Below are 24,680 nucleotides of genomic sequence, written 5' to 3'. Positions count from 1 at the left end.
GACCCGCTGCCCAAACGCCTTCCCACATTTCCCAGGTAGGAGCTACCCACCTCTGGCTGGGCACCGGTGGGCACGCACAGGAGGGGAGACTGTCCCCACGTTGTGTGCGCCCAGGTATCGATGGATGCCAAAAGGTTACCAACACCACGTGGCTGCAAAGCCAGGAGCTGCATGTCCACGCAGCAATTCATCAATTAATCTGAGAAGGAACAAAGCAATTAACAGGGGGACCAGGGGACAGACTAACAAAGCATATGCCATTGCTCTCCTAGAAGGGCTGGCTCGTGCCTGTTTGGCTCCTGTTCCTATGGTGGTGGAGGCCGTTATGAAGGGTCAATTCATCGTTCTGGTTATTTGTAGCTATCCAAAATGTATTCTTAGCCTCTCAGACCTTGGAGAGATAGCCAGGGGCTAACTGGGAACTGCTTGGCCGTTGGGAGTTATCATTCTTTTGGGGGATAAAAGACCTTCCTTCCATAACCAAGTACTGAAGTCATCAGGGCTCGGCGCACCCGAGGCTGCAGCTCAGTGCTGACCACACGCTCCCCTTCACCGAACCAGACAGACACGGCTTGCAGAGAACACTTGGCTGTTGTGTCCCAGTGCAGCCCCCCAGAAAGGAACCCCTTACCTGCCTCCAGCCAGCCTGGGACTGCTTCTCCCCGAGCATCCTCCTCGGCACAAACTGGGGGATGCTGGGGCCCAGGACCAGCTCCGCTGGCAGCGGCAGGAGAGCCCCAGCATGGAGCAGGACACGCTGCCACGGGCACGGCTCTGTCCTGGGGCGCCGCTGGCGCTGCCGTGCTGGGCAGTGACCGTGTCCAGCATCGTGTTCCTGTGGTCCCTTTCTCACAAGTTCAGGAGCTTGATTGGGACAGACTATCCATCCCAAAATAAGTTCCCAATAAATATGTTTATAATGGGGCTTTGTTGCCTCAGAAAATAGGTTTCCCATGAGGTCAGCTGGCCTGGCACTGAGGGTTATCCCAGGACAGTGATTTTTCCCCTTGGGGTTCCAGGCAGCTGCGATTATGCAAGGCTCCGAGTTATTCCTGGGGCTGCCACATGAAAGGTTAGCTTTCTAGCTGTGCCCAGCGCAGGCATTTTGGAGCTGCAGCAATCCCTCTGCAATCTCCGCTAGCTCTGCGCGCCCCTGGCACAGCCCCAGCACCTGTGCCTGCACAATCAAAGCAGGAATCCAACGCCGCGTCGGGGCAGACAGCTGGGGAGGGAGAGCGACCTCCCCGCTCGCGCCACCAGAGCAAGCCCTGCTCGCCGGGCAGAGCACCCTCACCCACGGGAAGACGGCACAGGCAGGCAAGACCACGCTGCCTTCGCCTCTATGAAAAGATGGGGAGACTTCTGCAGAGCAGCCGTGGATCTGGTACACGTCCCTGCCTTGCAAACCCTGCCCGACGGCGCGCTCAGCACGCTGCAGGCTGGATGCCACCTCCGGGGCAGCAATTCGGGGCAGGGAATGCCTCAGACTACCCTCACCTGTGCATTTCCTTACTCTGCTTTCCTCCCAGGGGTAACAGGAACCGCGGACCGTCCCTCTGCCCCTCGCCGCAGCTCCATGCTGCGCAAGGCATGACACCGGGCCCTGCAGCGGCTGCCCAGCGTGAGCAGCCGCCACCTTCGGAGCGAGTCTCAGGAGTGACCAACCTGCTAAGAAAATAGAGAGCTCGTTCCTTTGAAGTTAATGAATCGTGAAAGCCTTTGAAAGCAGAGCCTTGTTTATTTACTCACCGCAGCTCATGTGGATGAAGCGCGCAGACATCCTGAGCTCACTGCTAATTTGAATGAAAGATCAAATGCGAGTCTCTGCCCGGCTGAGCCGCAGTTGGAGGAGCGAGGGCGGCCCCGGCCTCCCCACGCTCCGCTGCGAGTCCCTGCTGAATGCAGGCAGACAAGGGAGAGCCTGAGAGAAACCCAGGGCAGTCCAGGGGACAGTCTGTGCGCTGTCACTCAGGTCTTGTGAAGGAGAGCATCAAAATAAGCAACCAGGATGACAGAGAAATTCAACAGGCTGGGCGCAAGGCTCTGTGAAACCCGGCCCAAGCATGCCACTTCAACATCTAAATCCAGCTGCGACCCCCCCCCCCCGCAGACACCCACCACCCTCTCCTCCCGGGGCTGGCACCGCTGCCTGCACCGCTGCCTGCACCGCTGCCTCTCACCCTCGTCCCAGTTACAGCCTGACCCAGAGGTCTCCTGCCCAGCACCGCGTCACAGCCGAGACCCGCACACCCGGATGAACACCAGTGACCTTGGCACTTGTCACCTTCTCCCCTCCCTGCCCCAGAAGGGCAGGATACAGAGAACTCAGCCCCCTCCCTTTGAATGGAAACAATCCAGTAACAGAGAAAAGCCCGTGAAACAGCAACGGCAGAGACCCCAGCACGCTGTCCACTGTGATGGGTCTTCTAAACAAATGCGCAGCCTTCCACACGAGTCTATAAATATCGGCCTTTTCAGTGCAATCGCTTTATGAATCAGCTGTAACGCAATATTCCGTTTGGGCTCTCAGGCAAAAGGACAGCACCCTACCAGGACCAGCTTTCTGTCGCTGCACTTTTCAGATGTATAATTGGATTATAACCGAGTGCAAATTTCTAGTCCCAGTTTCTCTCGGGCCGGGGAAGTCGCTCTCTGATCTGCAACAACAGGAATGGGAAGGAAAGAGCCGAATGAGCTGAGCTGGGCGGAGGGAAGGGGGTGGCTGAGGGCTCCGGCAATGCTAAAAGTACTTTAGTGGATAATGAGGTTTGCAATCCCAGTAAATAATTAGATATATTGGGAAGTGCCAGCAATGAGAGGTTACCCATCGCAGCCTAATGCCTGCTCACCTCCAGGGTGTGGAAGGACCAAGCCAGCCAGGGACCACACGGGGAAGAGGGAGCTCCCAGGTAAGGTTGGTCTTCACCAGCTACCAGCCAACAGTTTTAGGGCGCTGAAGGAAGGAGAGCTTAGAGCCACGGGCAGCTCGTCCACCAGCTCTCCCTGTCCCGCAGCCACAGACGGCAGAGGTGGGAGACCACACAGCCACGCCAAACTGGCACGAAGGGGTGCGGCGGGTGCTTGGACACCGTCTGTCCAGAGAAGGAAGGCGGTGGCCTTTGCTGGGGACATCACTGCCCCAGGGAGCGCGTGTCCTAAGAACAGCGACCGTGTCCCCCGCCCTCCAGGCCGCTGCCTGCAGGTCCCCGTGCAGTTGCGGGTCTCACCGCTCCCGACACCCGCGCAGAGACCCGCCCGGCCGAGCAGCACCGGAGGCGGCGGCTCCCCGCCAGGGCCGGGGCCGGGGCCGAGGCAGCCCGCGGGCGCTGCGAGAGACGGCGGAGGAGCATCCGCGGAGAGCCGCGGAGGCGGGTGGGCACGGCGCGGAGCCCCCGCGGAGCGCGGCCGGCGGTTTCCCACCCTGCAGTGACACCTGGCGGGGGCGAGCGCGGGAGGAGCCGGCGGCGGCCCCGGCCCCGAGCATCCCGCCGTGCCGCTGCGCCCCTTCCCCGGGCGGAGCCCGACGGGGCGGCCGCGGCCGGCGGCGCCGCGTCCCCGCGGGTGCGGGCGCGGCGGTGGGAGCGGCCGCGGTGCGCGGCGGCGGTGGGCAGCCCCGCCGGCGGTGGGCAGGAGCCCGGAGGGGGCTGTCCGACGTGCCCTTGGGGAGGTGGGGGGTCGGTCCGGCCGGAGCGGCGGCTCCGCGCCTCTGACTCTGCCCAATGAGAGCCCGGAGCACGGCGGGCGCTGTCAATATTTGGCCACGGCCCCCGCGCTCCCATCCCCAGTGCGTCCTCGCCCTCCGCGCAAGGACCTCCATGGCCCGGCCCGGCCCCGCCGCCCGCCCCGCACCGCTCGGGGGGCGCCGGCCCCGCTGAGCGCTCCGGCCCGGGACCCCTCGGGGAGCCCCGCCGCCGCCGCCGACCTCCCCCCGGCCCGGCCCGGCCCGGCCCGGCCCTGCCCTGCCGCCCCCCGCGCAGCAGCATGCGCCTGGGAGCGGGGGCCCAGCCGGGGCTCGCTGAGCAGCGCGGAGCCGGCAGCCGCGCCGCGGGGCCGTGACGGGCAGTGCCCCCGAGGGGAGCGCGGGCAGGACCCCCCTCCCCGGTCATTTCTCCGTCTGGACCCCGCCCCGGAGAGATATGCTCAGCCCAAACCGCCTGGAAGCGTCTCCTGGGATTGCCTTGGCCCCCGGGCGTGCGGAGTGCGGAGCCTTCCCTCGGACGGCGGGCGCGGCCCCGCGGCTTTGCCTGCCCCTCGTCCTCCTCCTGCTCGCCCTGACGCCCCGAGCCGACTCCTCGTGGTGGTGAGTCCCCGCGACGGGTCCGCCGCCCCGACGGTCCCCGGGCTGCCGCCGGCGGGATGGGGATGGGGATGGGGATGGGGATGGGGATGGGGGGGGATGCACGGCCGGGGGCTGGGGCAGCGGCGGCGGGAGCGCAGCGAGCCCCGCCGTGCCGGAGCCCGGCGCCCGACGTGCGGCCGTGGGAGCCCCACGCGGGGCAGCGGGAGCCGGCGGGGATCGGCCGGGGCTGCGCGGGCTCCCGGTTCCCCCCCGCATCGCCGGGCGCGTCGCGGGTCCCGGTTCCTGCTGGGAGCCCCCGCGGCAGGGGACGGGCTCGGGGCTCCCCCGCCTCCACCTGCGCGGCTCCGGCCCGGGCTCCCGGGGAGGCGCGGCGGGCAGCGGCCGGAGCGGCGGCGGGGGAACTGCCCGCGGCCCCAACCTGCCGCGGGGCCGGTACCGGGGCTTTCCCCAGGGCGCGACCACCGCGGGGCTCCCCGGGCACCCCGCGCCCCGAAAGCGCCGTAGCCGCCCGTTTGTCCCCGGCACCGGGAGACCCCCCCCCCCCACCCCGGCTCCCGCCGCATCTGCCGGGTCACCGAGCCCCACACGCCGTGATCCCCCCCCCCGAAAGCCATCCCTCCCGGGGCAGCGCAGGGAGCAGGATTAGCCCCTCGGTACGGTTTAGACCTGGGAAGCGGCAGCAGCGAGCAGCTCCCCTGATTCACCCCCTGCAACCCCGAGATCACGCTGCAGCTCCCGGATCCCCACGGGCTGCGGTGTTGCCCCGCGCACTTGTATTGTAACTTCTCATAAGCTAGCGAGTTGCTGTTCTCCCCCGTTTGGGTAAGATGAGGCTAGAAATGATGCCATCGAAAATAGCAGCCTTCTAGAAATTAATCTCCTCCTTTCCCGACTCCTGTAACAATGAAAATTCATGTATGCCGAATGAGAGTAATGAGGAAAACAAGGACTGAAGTTTTCCAAGTGACCCCGTGCTGCTTCAGTAGTTCCGTAACACTGCAGAAAAAAATAGTTTGCTGCAGAAAAGTTGTAAGTGTCCCCCACCCTTATAAAAGTCCTCTCTAATCTTGTGGAGAACGTTGTTTTCTATGGCCATCTCCTCTTCATTGGCACATCGCAGTGGGTGAAGCAGAACTTAATCAAGTTCAACCCATCTGACGCTGCAGGAGAACGGTGGTTTCTAGAATTCCTACTCTACCGTGGAGCACATTGCGAGGGATCACTTGATAGTCATGCCGATAACACAAGTATTCCTAGTGTTTGGGAGCACGTCTGGGCATGTGGCAGTCGTGGCCATGCTGGCATCCCTGGAACAGCGATTCCAGGGTGAAGAAGGTGAATGGGAAAGCTGTGGGGCAGGGAGGGAGCAGGGAGCCCAGGGGGACGTGCTGCTCCGGCAGCGGGTTGCAACCAGGTGGATCGTGTGAGGAGCAGCTTCTTCCAGAGGGTAGCACGGGCTTTGGGGGGGGGGGGGGGGAGCACGTGTAATGCAAACTTGCAAAAACCAATGCCGTTCCCAACCATACGCGGAGATCTCCTGCAGCCTGATCAGCCCACAGGGAACTGAAATCACTGGGCGAGAAAATGAGTCACCATCGGCGAGTATCAGGTTGATACAAGCGCTGGCCTGGCTTCCAGCCGCCAGATCTGCCCCCACCCATCAGGGCAGGCGAAGACAGGACAGCATCTGTGCGGAAGGTGATGTTGCTGATACGCTAAAAGCCGAGGAAGGAAAGAAGAGTCTTAGGGCAGAGGAGAAGTTAGATTATTTCACTTCATTATCGAGGAGGCAAGAGAAGGGGAGGCTCGTTAGAGCCCAGTGGGTGCATGGGGTAAAGTAGCTGGAAAAAGACAAGGTATGGGGTAGTCACTGCTCAGAGCTGGGCAGCTCTGGTAACTCACTTGGATGCTGGCTGAAGGGTGAAAACCCCTTCTTTAGGGGGAGTGTGGAAAAACCACCTATTTTTCTTGCTGTTGTACCCCACTTCTCCCCACCATGACTCCACCGTGGCGTCTGCCTTAATTCCAAAGGCGTATCTCTTCCCAACAAGCAAGAGGAAAACCAGCCACGTTTTAAGCTTCGGTAGCTGTGGCTTATTTGGAGGAAGCTAGATTTAGCTCCCGCAGCAGTTTGTGTTCTCAGCTTGCAGAGCGACTCCCTGGCTGGCAGCTTCGCGTTCGAGGGAGAAAGGAGAGCAGGGGCAGTCCCCGGGGTGGCTGGGGCAGCTCCCCCCGCGCAGCCAGCTGGTTCCTCAGCCGGGGCGCAGCCAGGCACGATCCCTTTGAACGTTTTCGGCGAGCAGAATTGATCTCGGGGACCTTAAGTATGTGACTTTGACGTGTTCGGTTTCTAATTTTTTTATTTTTTTATATTTTTTTTTAAACTCTAAAGTTCACATTTTCAGTTGTACTTTCTCTTCTGTAGACCAGAACATTCCTAAGAAAAGCCTTCATTGAAGCGAGCGGCGTTCTGCTGGACGTGTCAGTTCTGATAAAATAGCATGTTTAGATGAAATTGTGTTTTACTGAAAATGGTTTCAACCAGCTGTGGGTTGGGAAAAAGTTATTCAGTGATTTACATAGGTTTCCAAGCACATCTTTAGCACTACTGATATTACAGTAAATGCATTCGGTGGTGCATCATCGTTCCTTATTTTTATTATTATTGCCAAATTCTTCTAGGGATTCACACACAATAAACTTGTGGAAATAGAGGAAATGCTTCTCATTTTCAGAGTCGATTTTTAAAGTAGATTAATAGAAAAAACTGGGTCAGTTCTGATCACAGTACATGGAAAGGAAATATCAACCAAATGTTTCTTCTAAACAACTGCAAATTATTAATTTTCAGTGACGTCAGGCACGGCCCGCGCCGCCTGACAAAAATGCCAGGAATTGGTGAACTTTGGCGCTCCAGAAAGTGTCCGTGGGTGCGTGTGCGTGTGCTCGGAGCACGTAGCGGCACGAACAGCGTTTGTGCGGGCAGAGGGGACGGGCTCGGGCCGGTGCGGCGCTGCCCGGGCTCCGAGGCCGCCGTGACTAACAGGGAGCAGCATCCGTGCAGAAATGCTCCCAAACTGTAAAGTGTTACTTAGCAACAAAATACCAGCTGAAACACAGACAGAAATTAAGAAGGAATGCAACGGGAAAATCCCTAAATCCCGTTTACACTCGGGTAGGGAGAACAGCGTCCCGGGGACGGCGGCTCTCCCGGGCGGGCGCCCGCCTGGCAGGGCCGTGCCCCGCGCGTGCTGCGAGAGGACGGCGGGCCCCAAAAGTGGCCTCTGAAATTCCTTCCGAAAGATTTGGAAGATTAGACCAACGTTGCTTATAAACATAAACTGTGCAATAAACAAACTCGGTGTAAATAACTAAGTAGAGTTTACTCGCCGTTGAGAGCCCCGCTAGCTGCTCTGGTGTGGAAAGCCATTTGAAATGGAAGGTTTGGTTCAAGAAAAATGTACACAAAGCCGTACGCACACACCCCCCTGCACCCCACCCTCACACATACCCGCTTGCCTGCAAGCCCACATGAACCCCCCCAGCCCCCAGGCGCACCAAATCCTCGTTAGCTAACTCGTGTATTGCTAACCACAGCCCTTGGAAACTACAAATATTTAATTTCATCTGGCATTGGAACAGATGGGAGGCATCAGGCTCCCAAAGAGATAAAACAAATCTGTGGAAGGAAGACTAACGCAAGCTTGGGCGCGGGTCGGGGAGCGTGCAGGAGCCTGACGGCCACGTGGGGCTCCTCAAGGCATCGGCGGGTTACGGGGGCTCCTGGGGGAGCCGCTGCACCCCGGGGCACGATGGCGGGCAGGCGCTCTTAGGGATGCTCTAGCCGCCGTGCTCCAGCTCCCTTCCTTGGCCAGGGAAGGGCGGTCTGTGTTCACGAGCAGGGAGAAACACACCAAGGGCAAACGATGAGGCGGGAGCGCCCGTCGCGCTCTCCGTGCTCGAGCAGGCCCCCCCCCCCCGGAGCTGGTGTCAGGCCCTTCCTGAGGGCTCGGCAGGGACACCCCCACTGCAGGTGCAGAAGGGGACGTTCCCACCACGACAGGCAGGACGGAGCAGTGCTCCCACGGCCGTGCCGCTCCGGGGTTTGCCGTGCATTTCCGTCGTGACCCCAGTGCTGGGTCCTGGCCCAGGTGCAGTTGGATGGGCACAAAGAGCGATGGAAAAATCGAGCCACAACAGGCATCGCGCTGAGGTGTGTGGGAGGGGAAATAGCATCAATAGGAATGTTTGAAATTAAGCCAAGGGAAAGACAGCTGCGTGGAGGAACTCCGCAGCCAGTCGGTGTAACCCTTTGGGGCGTGCAGGGGTGTCGCTGGCTCCCCTCCCTGGCGGTGCAGAAGGACAGACCCCCAGCAGCCCCAGGAGGGCTCCGCTAGCGGAGGGTCTGGCAGCTTACGCGGCGGCTCCGAGGGCTGCGTGTCCGTAGCTCCCGCTGCCATCCTGCGCCGCAGACCAACCGTTTCCCTCCTGTGCCGTGCTCCCGCTGCAGAGCAGCTCCTCGTCCGCCTGGTCTCGGCCCCAGGGCTGTCGCAGGCGAGGTACCGGGGAGGGGGGATTTGCCATCTCAAAGGGGAGACAACGTGCAGCGCGGCAGCGCTCCGGGCACGGGGGAATCTGCGGGGAGGTTGCACCGGCTGTACGTTTGTTGTTGCAGAGCGCTTTGCATGGCAATAAAAGCAGAAGGTCAGCGACCAGGAAGTCTTTATCCTGAGGCGTTCCACAGCTCCGGCTGTCCAAGCAGCCGCGTTTTGAAAAATAAGTTTTAAAGTAACGTCAGACTGATGGAGAATGAACCCTGTGGCCTTTGCAGCAGCCCTGGTGTTCTTGGTTGGGGTGTATTGAACAGATGGGTTCTCTCAGTCACTCTGCACCATTATAATAATCCTAATTGTGTTTCTTAGTTCATTTTTCATTAGGGTCACTTTCACCTATAGGAAATCTTTCTTACAAAGAAATGCAGAAGAAAAAATCCTTCTGCTCTTCCAAACTCATTAGCTTTTACTATTACTAATACCGATTTCAGCAGTGCCTGCAGCCCACTGTGAGGAGATCTGTGCTGGGCTAGGTCCTGTGGAAAAGCCTCTGCTCCCAGCAGCTCGCCCCCAGCACACGAGATACGCCACAGACAAGAGAAGATCATCCGTCCTGCTTTACCCCAGAGACTGTCTTACCTCCCCACCTCTTAGCAAAGCGTTTTGAGATTTCGGGAGGGGAAAAAAAAAAAAAGATACTTAAGGATAAAGCATATTTTTGATGAGCAATTTGTATTGTATTCGTACATCACCAACAATGCATCCGAGGAATAGCTTTCACCCTGCCCTGGGAGAGATTTTGGCTGCTATTGCAGAAGGGACCAAACTCTGCTGAGCATCTCCCTTTGCTTTTACAACCTCCCACCATCACCCCTCCTCTGGCTCTGCAGTGGCCCGAGCACTCAGGGGCTTTGCTGCTCACCCGGCAGATATCCCGCACACACCACATCTCGCCTTTACACCGGAGCAAGCAGAACAGCCCTCGGTTTCCAGCTCACTCTAGGTACAAGATGCAACGGCAAACCCTCCCCCGGCAGCCGAGGGGGCGGCCGGGCAGCGCTGACCTGCGCAGGGCAGGGAGCTCGTTCGGGTCCAGCTCCCCGGCACCGCGGCATTTTCCGGACGTTGCAGTCCTTCCCGCAGAAACCACATCCCACTGACTGCACAGGGATGCAGGAAAACCGTAGAGAGGGGACTCCGACAAGGAAGCAAGGGCACACAACTGGAGAAAGGGTGCACGCAAGAAACAGAAAGATCCCGGTGCAGAAAATGAAAAATAACGTACCTTGAATGGCACTGGTAGTGGCTCAGCATTATGATATTAAAAATTATTCAAGTGAGACTAACACTCTCAACATACAGAGTAGTGGCTCTAAGTGAGGAAATTAGGACTATTAATCATTCCAAGGCGTTAACAATTCCAGCAGGCCAGGATGGCCCCGTTCCCAGTGGGGCTTAATAAAATACTCTGGGTTTATAATAATAAAATAATATCTCAAATGTCTATAGCACCTTGCAACCCGAAGTGCTTTGCAGTTGGCTATAAATTGTCTGCCCACAGCCAAGGAGAGCAGAGGAAGGAAAGTGTAGCATCCTTTGGAAGTATGCAAAGAACTTGAGGAGGTGAAATGCTGCCAGGCACGTTGGAATTTGCTCTTTATCAGGCAAAGAGGCAGGGATGTTGGATTTGATCCTATCTGAATGAGGTGTCTCCAATAGCTGCCTAGGGCTTTCCAGCCTCCCACCAAAATACGGATTTCATTTCGACTCAATGGGATGGGAAGAGAACAGAAGCCAAGATAGTGTGGCTCCCAAGTTGATCTTTCAGGACTATCAGAGTGGTTATGAGAGCAATGGGGAGATGAATCAGTTTTCCGAGGGGAAGGACTCCGTGAAAGCCTCTGATACCACCAAGAAGCCAGACCACGCTCTCATCTCAGCCTCAGCAGCAAAGCTCTTGGAGCAGAAGTCAGCAGCGACGCTGCTCTATGCAAAGCAAGCTCCTGGCCCCAGCCTGCGGGCTGGATTGCGCAAGAGGCTCAGCATCTCCCACCCGAGGAGACGGGGACCAGGGCTTGGGCAGCTGCCGTCTCCCAACGCTGGTCCAGGAGAAGAGGCCGGGGATGTCCTCACGGGCACGGTGCTTGGGCACACGTTGAGTTGGAAGAGGCACAGCCGGGCCACGCTTCACCTGGGCATGGACAAGGGCAACTTTGGTTGTTTCACAGCACTCTCTTTGCAGAAAGACCTAGAGAACCTCCCAGCACCCTAAGTGATGGTGGAGCCTAAACCAATGCCACGCCACCCCTGCCAGGACGGGTTTCGGGAGCCGGCAGCGTTCATGGTTGGCCGTGGCATGGCACGCTCGGGGGCGAGAGCAGAACCAGTGCCAAGGGGAACGTCCCGAGCCAGGACTGAGCCCCAGTTACAGCTCGGCTCAGGGGTGTCTGGTGGCACCGACTGGAGCTGTGGAGGGGCTCGAGGCTCAGCTTCCAAATGGTGCTGAGGGTATTTGCCTGAGTCGTATTGGGTGGGGGAGCTGCATGTGACAGGCAGTCGATGGCCATCAGAGGACAGCGAGTCGAAGGGCATGCTGAACGTGGCCAGGAAGAACACCTTGGCGCTTTTCTTGCTTGCTTGCTTTTTTTGTTTTGTTGTTGCTGTTGTTTTAGCTGTGGTTCGGTCAAGTTCCGAGCCCCCGAGTGCTGCTCTGTACATCTCCACACAGTGCGACGCTGCCTGCGTCTCTTTACTGCCAGAAACACAAGGGAGAGGCTGTCAGGAGCCCCGGGAGCAGCTGACGTGGCTGGGCATCCAGGGATTTCAGCCGTCCGAACTGTCTTAACCCAGCTGAGAGCACCCTGTGCTTCATGGGGAGAGGAGGTGTCAGGAAAAGCAAGTAAGCTGAAAACCTGTTCTAGGATATCAGAGCCGAGCCTGCCGCCTGTGCTGAGACCCGGCTTCAGGTCGGAGGAGCGTCTCTCGATGAGTTCAAAGCCATCGCGCTGACAGGGTTCACGGTGCTGTGTCTGGCCGGAGCACCTCCTGCCCCCCGGGCGCTGCATCCCCCCCCCCCGCTGCACTGCCACCGAACAAGGAGTTACAAACAGTTTGCAAAGTGTTTGGGGGATCCTCGGGAAGAGAGAAGCCATGGGAAAGAGAACTGTTAACCTGCCATCGTTTTGCAGCCATTAACTCTCTTTGCATTAACAAGTGACAACGACGAAGGCTCGTGTCTCGGCTCACCACGTACCGCAGCGGCAGCCCCGGCTAGGGGCTGTGTCGGGGAGCGGCTGGAGCAACCCCACTTACCCCACTGTGGAAATGTCCAACGTTTCAGCAGCTGATTTAATTCTAAAGCAGAGCATGAAAAATTAAGAATTTGAGATTTGCCTGAGAATGGCAACTCCAAAAGCTTCCCTTTTGAAGGAAAGTAATGCTCAAATAGGTTTTCCAATGCCATATGAAATGGTGTAAAATAAAATATTAGATACAGCAGTGTGACTAGTATAAATTTCATTAGAAACTGAATTAGCGCGCTAACATTTCTCTAGAACACCTTGGCGTTACAGAAGAGCGACAAACGATCAAGTTCAGATTCCACTTAATTTTACCCATGCCCATTAAATGCTTTCCTCTCCTCAAAACCTCATTTTCCAAGAGACATTTTCCACCCGATACCTCCTGATGAGATACGAGGAACAGAGCTTTGCCAGGCTGACTTACCAACTCCCTGGAGAAATGCCGCTTCGGAGGTGATGGCTGGAGTCGGGCTTCGCTGCCATTGCCTCTTCGGGACTGGAGAGCTGCCCCCACAAACCACTGGGTCAGCCAGTAGAGTTTTAGCAATTAAACAAAACTACTGCCAACAACTCTGAGTTACAAAACAAAAAGAAGAAAAAAAAAAAAGTCTGGAGGTGCCCCAGGTCTGTATTGCAGGGGGCTGTTTGTCTATAATGAAAGGGGAATTGAATTCCCCTTTGCAGCATCTTCCTGCTTTGGTCTTGCGGGTTTTGGTTCCTCTGACCGCAGGTTTTACAGAGCAGCCCCTGAGGCCCCGCGAACGCAGCCTGGTGCTCCTGGGAGCTGGAGGAAGCCCTCGGCACCCGCACAGCCGGGCTGCTCACCTGGCAGGGCTTACGCCGACGCAGTGGGGCAGGCTGGCCCAGGCTGCCGGAGAGGTCTCCTTCCTCCAAGGTCCCCATCTGCCTGTTGCTAAGGTGCCTTAGGCTCTGGCCATGCTCTTGACCCACTCCTGGGGTACGGTGCTTTTCCTGAGCCTTTTGGTCTTCCCTATGAAAGAGCTCAGCAACTGGGAAGCCGCACACACTATGTCGGTGCCAAAAGCACAGTTTATTGATACAGAAAAAGATTCCCAAGCACGGTGAAGGTGGAGAAGGAGCGACGTATACTGGGATCTGATCCTCGGGACAAGCAGATTCCAGGAACTCGCACCCCGTTTGCAACTGCAGGGATCCCCTCCTAACCCGCATGGAGCTGCACGTACAGGGAGGAGAGCAGCCATGGCTAGGAAAGCTCTGAGCCGTTCAGACTTTCACCAGTCTGAGCTGGGGGTAGAGACGTGACATGGGCCACACGGTTCTGGAGAGCATCCTGAGGAGTCTGCGAGTCCTTCGGGAAGCCGGGCAGGCTCTTGTGGGAAGCACGGGAGCGGGACACATAGAGCACGGAGGCAAGCCTTGGAAGGGGGTTAGCACAAAACGCATGCTGCCAAGTAAATAGATGCGTCTGCCTCTGATTTGCATGTTTATCTTAGAAGCAATTTAGGTTTCTCCATGTTTACAAGAGTCGAAGTCAGCAGACTCTTAGAACAAGAAAAACAACTGGGAGCCAACATGTGACAGTTGTCTCCTGTTCCCCCAGTGCATCGGAGCGGCCGGCGCTCGCGGGCTGTTGAGAAAGAGCTCGCTTCAGCTGCGCCGGAGGATGCGTCCGTGCAGCAGATCGCTTGCAGAGAGGAGGAAGGCTGGCAGGGAGCGAGGAGCGCTTTCCCTCCTGTACCTCACAGGCTCTGAAAGCGCTTCCTTGCCTTTGTTACATGAAGACTCTGGTCTCTGCTGCGGTTGTACAACTTGCTCCTCGTAGGGAACGGGGAAGGCGGGAGGCAGAGGTCCAGGGCCACCCGTGGTAGCACAGCGTTTCCCGCAGCGCCGCGGCTCACACCCACCTCCAGGAGCAAATGGGAAATACAGCAAGCTTGGGATCGCACGCCGAGCTGCGAGGAGTAAACGATGCAGCGTCACGCAGGCAAAGGCTGGCGGAGGGATCGGTGCCAGCTCTGCCCCTAGCAGGGACGTGATGCGGGGGCTTTACGGACACTGTGTGAGGACCTTGCAGGAGGCGGCATCCCGTGGAACCCCATTTGACGGGGCGGGGGATTTTTATCCTCACAGGCACGTAGTTATTAACTCGTCCCAGCTCCTCCTCGCTGCAGGCTGCTCCTGCCTCTCTCCTCCTGACCCTGCAGAAGTCCAGGCCCAGCATCAGGAGCAGTTCCCTCTCATGGACTTTTCTGAACTCAGGGCTTGGTTGTTTTTTTTCCTGCTGTAAAAATGCAGATTCCCCAAGAGTACAGCATTTCATGGAAATTTGCCGCTTCCAGTACAACTTCATTTTTTAAAAATGAAGTTCTGATAAGGCAACTCGGAACATCCATTGTCTTTCCTATTTCAGTGTTTTTAAAATGTCATAGATTTTTAGAAATAAAATCGGAAGGGATGCTTTAATCAATCCAAAACAAATGTTTGGGTTTTTTTCCCTCCCAAAATTCTGCTTGGCAGAATTTTCCGATGTTCCCTGTCTCGCTCCAGTTCAGAATTACTGAACCCAACTGGAGCATTTCTCACGAAATGGAAGATCTCGGTCTCGCTGAGAAAACCGCAGCCTTTCCGAGACACATGAGGAATTTTCCCCCTTGTTGTGCCATGCCGTTTTCCAACACCACAGCAATCGTGGGATTAATTTTGGTACATAATCCCCGACGGAGGCCTGTAGGTACCGCAGCAAACGTGCTGCTTGTTTGCAGCCACAAGCAGAGGGAGATGTAGCCACCGACCCCGGCGGGGGTCTGGGATGCTGCACGGCGAGGTGCTCCCTCGGCGATCGGTGCCCTTCACCCTGATCTCCTTCCACTTTCTCCTGCTGATAATGTTTGCTCTGATCTGGGTATTTGGCAAGAGAATTAACGAGAAGTAATTAGCTCGCAGTGTGAAAAAGGGAGTGCCTGGTGTTTATCTTGTCTGGAGGGTTTTCCTTGATCTCAGTCTCCCAGGGGATGGTGTTAGTCAGTGCTTTATCCGCCGGCGGCTCCTCTGCCAGCGTCTCTCCCCAAAGCCAGCCCTGCTTACAGCCCACCAGACAGACACCGGTGCTGTGGATCAGCAGAGGTGGACAGGGGATGGGGTCCCCGGTGAGGGGAGAACATTTTACCTTTTCCATCTTTCCCAGCATCTTCAGCAAAGGGGAGCTTTGGCTACTGCAACCTCCATCCTGCAACGCTGCTGCCTCCCAGCAGCCTCGTCCCAGCTCTTGGCAGCGCGGGCAGGGACATGTCAGCCGTCCCCATCCTTGCTGGGACCAGGCAGGCTGGGCAGAAGGAATTCAGGGCCAGGGTACTTGGCCACGCTTCCCCACGGGATCGCTGCAGCCCCACTCGAGACCGCTGGCCAGTGCCATCATCCAGCTGGTGGGATGCTCCTCTGCTCTGCCGGGCTCACCACAGGAAGGAACCGGCTGTTCTTGCAGCCCTGCACGATTGAGGCAATTAAACACCTGCAGTTGGCATTGCTCAATGAGCTCCTGTGGGTTTGTCTTTCCTAAACAGCTTCCACCATCTCCCTTGTTCCCCTGCTGCAGGATGAAAGGCTGACGACCAAGCCTGTGAAAATAATGCTCGCTGGCCCTCAGAGTCAGGGCTTACAGAGCCATGGGGAGCCGGGTTTATTATCCTCAGCTCCAGCCTGGGATGACCTTGTGCTTCTGCCAGTGTTTAAACAAAATATTTTAAAAAAGGGAACAGATCCCATTGCTTTCTGTGCTCGCAGGGCTTTCCTGAGCCTGCGAGCTCTCGCTGGGGCCGATAGAAGTGATAGAACATGGCCAAAGACAGACAATGAAATACTGCCCGAGCTTATTGCTTTTTAATATTATTAAAGCAAGGTTCTTACTTCCAGTCTGGGGGGTTGAGAAATTTGAATCCCACCCAAACCTCATCCCTTCCAGCCAGAATCACAGCTCCGCGCTCTGCGGCAAACATCATCCTCCGGCACAAGCAGCCGCTGCCTGGCTGGGATGAGCGAGCAGCGCAGGCAGGGGCTGACCGGGATGGAAAATTCCACGTTGCCGCCATTGTCGGGGCTGGTACGAGGCTGCGGGGCAGAGCTCGGGGTCCCTCCCCCGTGTCCGTGGAAAGCTGCCCGTGGGGCTCAGCCAAGCTCCACCAGACTGTTGTTTGCGCATTGTCTTTCTGCTCCGAGCTCCCGCCCTCTCCCTACTGCTGCAGGGAGGGGACCGGGATGAAGGCAGGGTACAGGCAGGACAGGAGACACAGCATAGTTCTCCCGCTTCAGGGCGTGATCGGAAATGTTCACCAGAGCAAGAGATGCACAGAGAGGACTAGATAGCCAGGGGATAACAGTGTGAACGAGGACTGCAGCAACAAGAGACGAAGCCTGCTTCTCTTTCTCCCTGACCCGAGCATCGTGTGGGTGCCTGTGCCATGGCCCCCTGTTCCCACAGCGTGCCCCAGCCAGCGTGCAGGCAGGAGGCATTGCAGAGCCAGCGCCGGCTGCGCTGGTCTCAGCTGGGCTCCATCCTGCTGTGCTCAGCAGGGCCGGGCTGCAGAGCAGGGCTGGGATGTAGGCAAGAGGGTGGGAGGGAGGTTTTGCACATCAGCAAGTTCCTCCGCTGCACCCCAGGAGCTCACAGAGAGCCCAGGCTCCCAGGGGTGCGGGCCCCACGACTTGCAGCACCCATAGCTGGCTGTCTCCTGGGGGAGACGGGCTCCACAGGACCCCCTGCTCCCTGCCGCAGCGACAGCGACGTGCGCACAGAGCAGAGCAGAGCATCGCCTGCCCCGGGCCGGTGCGGCTCGGGATTATTTTGTTAAACACAAAGGCCAAAGCCCAGCGGCTGTGATGGCTCAGCAGTGCCCTGTCCCTGCATCCCGCTTGTCTGAACCACGGCACCAGGATGTGCTGGGACACAGCACCCACCCCCCGGCTTGCCCGCACCAAGGGGATGCTGCAAGGAGGGCACGGCTGCGGGGAGACTCCTTGGCAGAGCCTAGGTGACACAGCTAGAAAGGAAAGAGGGAAAGGTGGGTTCAGTACCTCACCAGCAGGGTGAGGACCCGGGAGCCAGAGCCCTGCACCTTCCCGCGCTGCGGGCAGCGTGGTAACATGGCACCGTTCTCTCTCGCAGGTACATCGGGGCGCTGGGCGCGAGGGTGATCTGCGATAACATCCCCGGGCTGGTGAACAAGCAGCGGCAGCTGTGCCAGAGGTACCCCGACATCATGCAGTCCGTCGGGGAGGGAGCCAAGGAGTGGATCCGGGAGTGCCAGCACCAGTTCCGGCACCACCGCTGGAACTGCAGCACCCTGGACCGGGACCACACTGTCTTCGGCCGGGTCATGCTGCGAAGTAGGTTCTGTCCCGTCCCCTTCCCACCGCCGCGTGCCTTATCTCCCTGGGAGAGTCTCTCCTCTCGCTGGGCTGCCGTGCCCGGTGGCTTGGATTACTCCCTTAGGAGAGCTTTGCCTTTCCCCGTAAATTAATCAAGCAGTAATGGGAGCAGAGCACTGCGTTTGAAATAGCTGCACCAGATGAGATGGAGCAGGGGGAGCACTGGGGGAGAAGGGGGAAGGAGGAGACACCTCCAGAGAACAGGCTCATATGTAAACAGTAATGGGATATATAAATATTTGGAGAGCAGGGTTGGCCAGGACTCAGCAGTTCACGTGGGAACTGGCTGTTCCCTTGCATGGCAAGGGAGGCAAGGCAGAGCCACGGCTCCAGTCCTCGCTTCGCGCTCCAAGGTGGAGGAGGACCACGGCTGCGGGGCAGCCGCCAGCCCTGCACGAACGGCTGGGCACAGACCCTGCCCGCTCCAGGTGAGGGATGGATATGACACAAGCAGGGATGTGCCCGAGGAGCCAAGAGGAAAGGTGTGATGGGGACAGGGGCGTTTCCAGAGCAGGAGCAGCATCCTGGGCTCCAGCTGCCCTTTGGGAGGGCTCCGGCAGCGAGCAGACCCCAGGAGCCGGCCTGAGCCCCGGCCCATGCAGCACCGCTGCGGGACAGATGCTGCTGCACCCTGTGATGTGACGTGCTGGGCTGCATCCAGCCGTGCAGCCTCCAAATCAAAGGCGGCTGGGAAGAGCCTTTCCACTCGCCGGGAGCAGCTCATATGGAGGACATGTGAGCGCCCGCGGAGGGAGCCGGGGAACGGGGGGCTTGCTCCCAGCTGGCGGGGGGATGGGGCAGCTGCCCGGCGGGATGGACAAGCAGCAGAGCCTGCAAGCCAGACCCCTGGAGAGGAGCTGGCTGGAGGGAAGGGGGCTGTAAGTGCTGGGACACGGCACTCACCCTGCCACACTGCAGCCTGCCCGGTCTCAGCCTCTCCATCCCCACGATGGCACCTTTACTCCCGCACGCATCCTCTCCTGGCAAAGGATGGGGAATGGTGAAAGCTCCTCGCCACAGCCCCATTCTGCGAGGCCCAAAGAGAGCTCTGCTGCCTTTGAAGTTGCTTTCAAAGGCTCTCAAAATGAAGACGAACATGGTTTTGATTTGCAGTTTCTTTTACAGCATTATAAAAACAGCTGTGAACTTGAACCAGAGACATAAAATAGCAGGCGGCACGCTGTGCTGTGCGGGGAAAGCGGAGCCTGGCCGGAGCTGCCGCCAGCTCCCGCACTCAGCATCGCCCCGGGAGGGAGGCAGCCCCGGCTGGAGGGCGCTGGCTGGTCCTGCAGCCTCAGCACCGCTGGGCACCGCACAACCCCTGAGCCGTGGGTCAGCGAGGGGGACCAGCCGGGCAGCCCTGAGAGCAGCTCAACCCCCCCGAGCTGCTGAGCCCTGAGGCTCAGCACGAAATTCCCCGTAGTCTGAAAAGTGCCAGGGAAGCCGAGGCCAAACTCGGTGGCCAGCAGAGATGACCAGACTTGATTTACCCATGTGCCGGAGAGTCTCCCTTCCAGCCGCGAAGGTGCCGCCGTACCATGCCCCACTCCTTGGCGGGCTGCGGGCGCCCGGCACGCTCACTCCCCATCCCCGTTTCTCTTCCCGTGGCAGGCAGCAGGGAGGCCGCCTTCGTCTACGCCATCTCCTCGGCTGGAGTGGTCTACGCCATCACGCGGGCGTGCAGCCAAGGGGACCTGAAGGCCTGCAGCTGCGACCCGCTCAAGAGGGGCCGCTCCAAGGACGAGCGCGGGGAGTTCGACTGGGGCGGCTGCAGTGACAACATCAACTACGGGATCCGGTTTGCCAAAGCCTTCGTGGACGCCAAGGAGAAGAAAGTGAAGGACGCCCGGGCGCTGATGAACCTGCACAACAACCGCTGCGGGAGGATGGTGAGTTGCAGCCCCTGCAGCCGAGCCCTGCGCCCGGCCAGCTGTCCCACCGGGACCTCCGGGCATGGGAGTGGGACCCTGGGTGTCCACAGCGGACAAGTCCTGCTGCAGGTGGGGGCGGGACACTGCCCTGCCTTCTCAGTGCCCCCCTACACGCTCTGCCCAGGGAACAGCCCCCGTGGGGATGGCAGGAGCCCACGTACCTTTGCCCCAGGACGTGTCCTTGCTGATGCTGGCATCAGTGACCATGGGAATGGTCCTCTGTACGCATCATCCCTCTCCCGTTAGGAGCCCGATCCCGCACAGGCGAGGGCTGATAAGCTGCACCAGGGACGAGCAGACCCAGGGATGATGCCCGATGCCCAGGGCATCCGCCGATCCTCACGGCAATCCTCTTCCTGCAGGCTGTGAAGCGTTTCCTGAAGCTGGAGTGCAAATGCCATGGGGTCAGCGGCTCCTGCACACTAAGGACTTGTTGGCTGGCAATGTCAGATTTTCGGAAAACGGGGGATTACCTAAGGAAGAAATACAACGGGGCCATCCAGGTGACGATGAACCAGGATGGCACCGGCTTCACAGTGGCCAACAAGAACTTCAGGAAGCCCACAAAAACAGATCTGGTGTATTTTGAGAACTCACCTGATTACTGCGTGATGGACAAGTCAGCAGGTAAAAACCACAGCTCCAGTCATTGCCCAAAAGCAGCTCTGCCCCTCCTCCTGACAGGCTGGCGGGGCTGCTTTGGGACACCAGCTCCCCCACCAAACCCCGGGCCCCGGCGGGGATGTCGCACCGTGGGGGGGGTCACCCAGACCCTCAGCAGGTGTCGGTGCTCACTGGAGCCCTGGGTCCCCACAGCACCTCACGCCTGCACCGACAGGACTGGGTTTGTCCAAACCCCCAGACTTTACACCAAAACTCCAAACCCATCAGGCCCCTTGTAATGAGCGCAGCGTTTCCTCGGAGCCTTTCTCCTGCAGAGCAAAGCTCCCTTAAACAGGCAATAAAGAGCCCGTTTCGAGGAGCAGGCTGCCAGCTTCTCCTCTGAACACGGCCCGAGGCTGGGATGAGAGTGGGGAAGGCGGCATCAGGGCTGCTCGGCTCCTGCAGAGAAGATCAGTGGTTTCCCAGCCTGCGGCATCCCTGGGTTGGGGTTCCGCAGTAGCCATGGGGGCTCGGTGGGGAAGGCAGCCTGTGCTCCTGCTGCCCTGCAGCGCGCCCTCCGCCCGAGCAGAGGGGGCATTTCTGTCTTTCCCAGCTGCAATCGCCCGCTCCGGGCTGGCTTGGCGGGCACGCACTGCTCCCAGGGCCCCGGGCACAGAGGGGCTGCGCAGAGCCCGTCCCCGTCCCCCCTGCTCTCGTGCTCGTGGCAGCAGCGGGGGCGGGGAAGGGGCCACGCAGAGAGTCCCCAAACCTGCGTCCCTGGTTGCTGCCCACGCCGCAACCCGGCCCTTACCAGAGCAAGCCCAGGCTCCGCCACCTCTTCCCCCCGCCTGTGCCCAGCCTCCGGAGGCCGCGCTGTGGCACCATGCTGCGGCATGTGCTGCGACAGAAACGACGACTTTTCCCGTTTCCGAGGTCTCCGTTGCGGGTGGTAGATACCAAATCTTGCCCGCTGCTAACACTGTGGGGCGGGGGGCGGAGGAACCATTTGAACAAGATGGAGAAGGAACACCCTGACCCGCTCTCGCTTCCTTCTCCAGGCTCCCTGGGCACGGCCGGTCGCGTGTGCAACAAGATGTCGCGCGGGACGGATGGCTGCGAGGTGATGTGCTGCGGGCGGGGGTACGACACCACGCGTGTCACTCGCGTCACCAAGTGCGAGTGCAAGTTCCACTGGTGCTGCGCTGTGCGCTGCAAGGAGTGCGAGGACACTGTGGACGTGCACACGTGTAAAGCACCGAAACGGGCCGAGTGGTTGGACCAGACCTGAGACGGACGGGAGCACAGAGGGAAGAATCCACCGTGACCCGCCCGCCCTTGCAATTTTTTTAAACCCTGTGCCCCCTGGGCCACGGAACTCTGGGAGCTGTAGTTCAACTGCATGGCTTTTATTTAATGAATTCTGCAAAGCACTAAAGAAAGGACTACATTTCCCAGGAGGTACTGTGGACCCTTCTATTTGCTCAGCAAAACTAATCCCCAACCTAGGAGGAGTCCGCAATCCTTGCTTAAACTGTGAAACTGCTGTTGCCCGTTGTTCTCTTTGCAAAGGGACGGTGCAACCAATACGGACTTGGAGGACCGATCGTCGGGATGCGATGGCTGAGGAAACCTGCACCTCCCCAGAGAATTTACGTTGCAGTAAAATTTCACCAGCGAAAAAACACTAGTTCAGGATAATCCATCCTTGCAGAAAGCATTCTTGCTTTTACCTTTTTGCGAGGCCAGAGGCAGGGTGTTGCGAATCCGTAAGACAGTTCCATGATCCCCGCGTTTCCCTCGAGCAGAGTCGGCACCCACGCCCGGCGGAGCTGTAAATTGGAACTGAAACCTGAATGACTGCACAAAGACAAGGGCTGCCCCTAGATGCTGGCAGGCACAGAGGGCTAGAGAAAGCAAAAAAAAAAAAAAAAATCTGTGAACTTACTGGTAGGTTCTGAAGTCAACAGCTACAACGGCGTCTCTGTAAAACTCACTTGTATGTTGTGTATACTGCTTATTATTTTAAGTCAAAATTCATTATAAACCTGTATCAGAAAATGCTGTTCTTTGCTTTTTGAATTCCTACACACCCAGTTGGGCACTTCCCCCCCCCCCGAGCAGGAATCAGCCCACAGCGTTTCTTCTACCTGCTTCCCTGCAGCTCCTGCAGTCCTAAAGCACAGACCTCCCTGCCCCGGGAAATAGCTGTTGTTTCCGAGAAAGCAGAGCCGTGGCATCCAGCGTGCAAAGCCCAGGGGAATCCTTCAGCGGCAGCGGCACACGCTCCAGGACATGTAATGACAGAGCACTGGGTCAAGCAGGAGATGCTAGGTTAGCTTCCAAACCTTTCCCATCAAACCGAACCAAACACCCAAAATTTAAACTATCAACTAAAATTGAAGCTAATGAGAGGGGCAGCTGCAGAGCTGCCAGTAGATACAGTACAGAGATCAATCCCTCTCATCTCTAGAAATTTCATCAATTCTTTTCCCCCCACAACTTGGGCAAGCAATGATTACAAAGATGCTTTATTTCACGTACAGATGTTCTACAGACGCCGGTCAAAAGGTACCAATCCACACAAACACACTCAACGTACAAGTCAGATGGTTGAACCTGCAAACTAAATTGACCCAAGTAAAAAAAAAAAAAAAAAAAATTCATTATCTTTATCCTTGCAATTCTTGAGCATATGCTGAAGCTGATGGGTGCTTCGACACCTCCCTCCCAGAGCTCAGCTGCCCATTGCCCTGGGCAGGCTGTGCTTTCTCCTGACCCAGGAAAAACATTGTTAGTTTTCCTACTGTTGATCATCACGGTGCTGATGGGCAGGTAAGGATGTTCCGCACACTCAAAGCAAGTTTTCATGAAAGCTCTAAGCTTACAACAACAGGAGAGGAGAAGTCAACAGTAATGTTCACCTGTAAATGCTTTTAACTGGGGTCTGCTTTCACACTGCTGCTGCTGCTGCTGGAGGGGCTGTCGAAGCTCTCTGAGAGGTCGGGGTTTTCTCCCGGCAGCAGCGAGATGTGTGGGCAGAGGGAGCTGAGCGGCGGTGTCTGAAGGAAGGTCAAAGTAGCAGGATGGGATTAAGGCAAAGAAGATTATTCTGGTCCTAAGCCACCCATCGGCTACTGCACAAAGAGCATCTCTGAACGGGGATTTTACCCAATGGCCCTAGGAAATATTAGTTTAAGTGGTGAGAGAAAACTACTTTGAAAACTGCTTTGATGGGAACTGCTCAAAGAATTTAAAGAGTCTGCCATGGGCCAGATTAGAGCGCCTTACTCCGTGCCAGACCACCAAGATTGCTCATGCAAAAAAAGGACCTTCAGCAGAACTGCTGCAGGGCCACGGACGAGCAAAAAGGTGACGTTTCAACAGAGCTCTTAAAACAGTTACAGGAATCCCACCTCCCCGCTGCCTAACCTGTTTCTTGTAGAATTAAACCATCTCCCTTTTGAGTCCCGGAGCGAGTGAGCACAAGAGCAGCACCTTTCGCTCTTGCAGAACTTGCACTCAAGCTGGTGTTTACCTGGGAGGCTCCGGGTCTCACCTCGAGCCGTTCAAAACCCTCTGAATTTCAAGGAAAGGTAATTTCCCCGAAGATTTCCTCCCTCTCGGCTGTGCCAAGGAATGCTGGCAGGTGAGCGGGAGGTCTGAGCCAGGCCAAAGGCATTTCAAGCCTGCCGTAGCACAGCGGCCGTCAGCACGCAGGCTAATCTACTGGGAAGAGCTCCCTCATTTATCTTCATTACTGCTCCACCTACCATCAATTTACGACAGACTTTAAAAAAATGCTGCCCCTTCAGCAATCAATCCAAGGCTCCCTCCCTCCTGCTCCCAGAGCAGGACATGCTCCGCGGGCTGGAGGGACCCAGCGCCCGGGGACCCAGGGTCAGTCGTCAATAAACATTTCTTCCTCTCCGGAGGACCCCCGGGAGATGTCTTCCAGCAGAAATACTGCATCACAGCAGATCTGTAGGCCCACCTGATGAATGACACCTTAATCATCAGCTGCTGCTAAAACATCTCTTCCCTTTGATGCCGATGTTCAACATTTTAAAACAAAGGAGAAAACCCCCGAGGACAGTTTGGCGTAGGTTTATTGGCTTCCCCCTTTCCGTATCATCACCGAGACGCTGGAATAACCATAGCTGAGAAGACAACCTTCCATAGACGTGCTGGGTCCACTGGCAGGACTGGACTCCCTGCCCAGCTGCCTTCCCTTGCCACTGCACAGCAATAAATCAGAGGAGTAAAAATACCTCGATGCAGGTACCAGTTACTACAGGGGCACCTGAAGGAGCAGTCGTGGGGACATCCCGACAAGCTCGAGTCTACCCGACAGAAGAGCTGAGCGTTTCTCCTGCAAAGGGCCACGCGAAACTACGCTCGCTTCTTGTTTATTAACAAGCAACTAGTAAAAGCACCAACGCCTGGGAATCAGAAATACCCTGGTTAGCTGGAGCTAACCCCCAGCGCTCGTGCAGGACAGCATCTGTGCCTTCCTGTAGATGAGCCCTACCGAAACTCCCCTTCAGCACACTCATCCTCAGCAAGCAGATGGTTCCCATCTATAAACGTT

General features: G+C 57.7%; 1 protein-coding gene across 1 annotated transcript; it reads left to right on the top strand.

Moving 5' to 3' along the window:
- Positions 1-3,558: 3,558 nt before the first annotated feature.
- Positions 3,559-22,150, top strand: WNT2B (Wnt family member 2B). Its single transcript, XM_075776028.1, has 5 exons — positions 3,559-4,300; positions 17,296-17,516; positions 19,170-19,447; positions 19,852-20,116; positions 21,151-22,150. The coding sequence occupies exons 1-5, from the start codon at positions 4,137-4,139 to the stop codon at positions 21,378-21,380; spliced, it is 1,158 nt and encodes a 385-aa protein (XP_075632143.1). The 5' UTR covers positions 3,559-4,136; the 3' UTR covers positions 21,381-22,150.
- Positions 22,151-24,680: the final 2,530 nt, after the last annotated feature.

This window comes from Balearica regulorum, chromosome 25 (genome assembly GCF_011004875.1).
Source record: "Balearica regulorum gibbericeps isolate bBalReg1 chromosome 25, bBalReg1.pri, whole genome shotgun sequence".
Taxonomy (NCBI): Eukaryota; Metazoa; Chordata; class Aves; order Gruiformes; family Gruidae; genus Balearica; species Balearica regulorum.
This window is presented reverse-complemented; position numbering and strand designations above follow the sequence as displayed.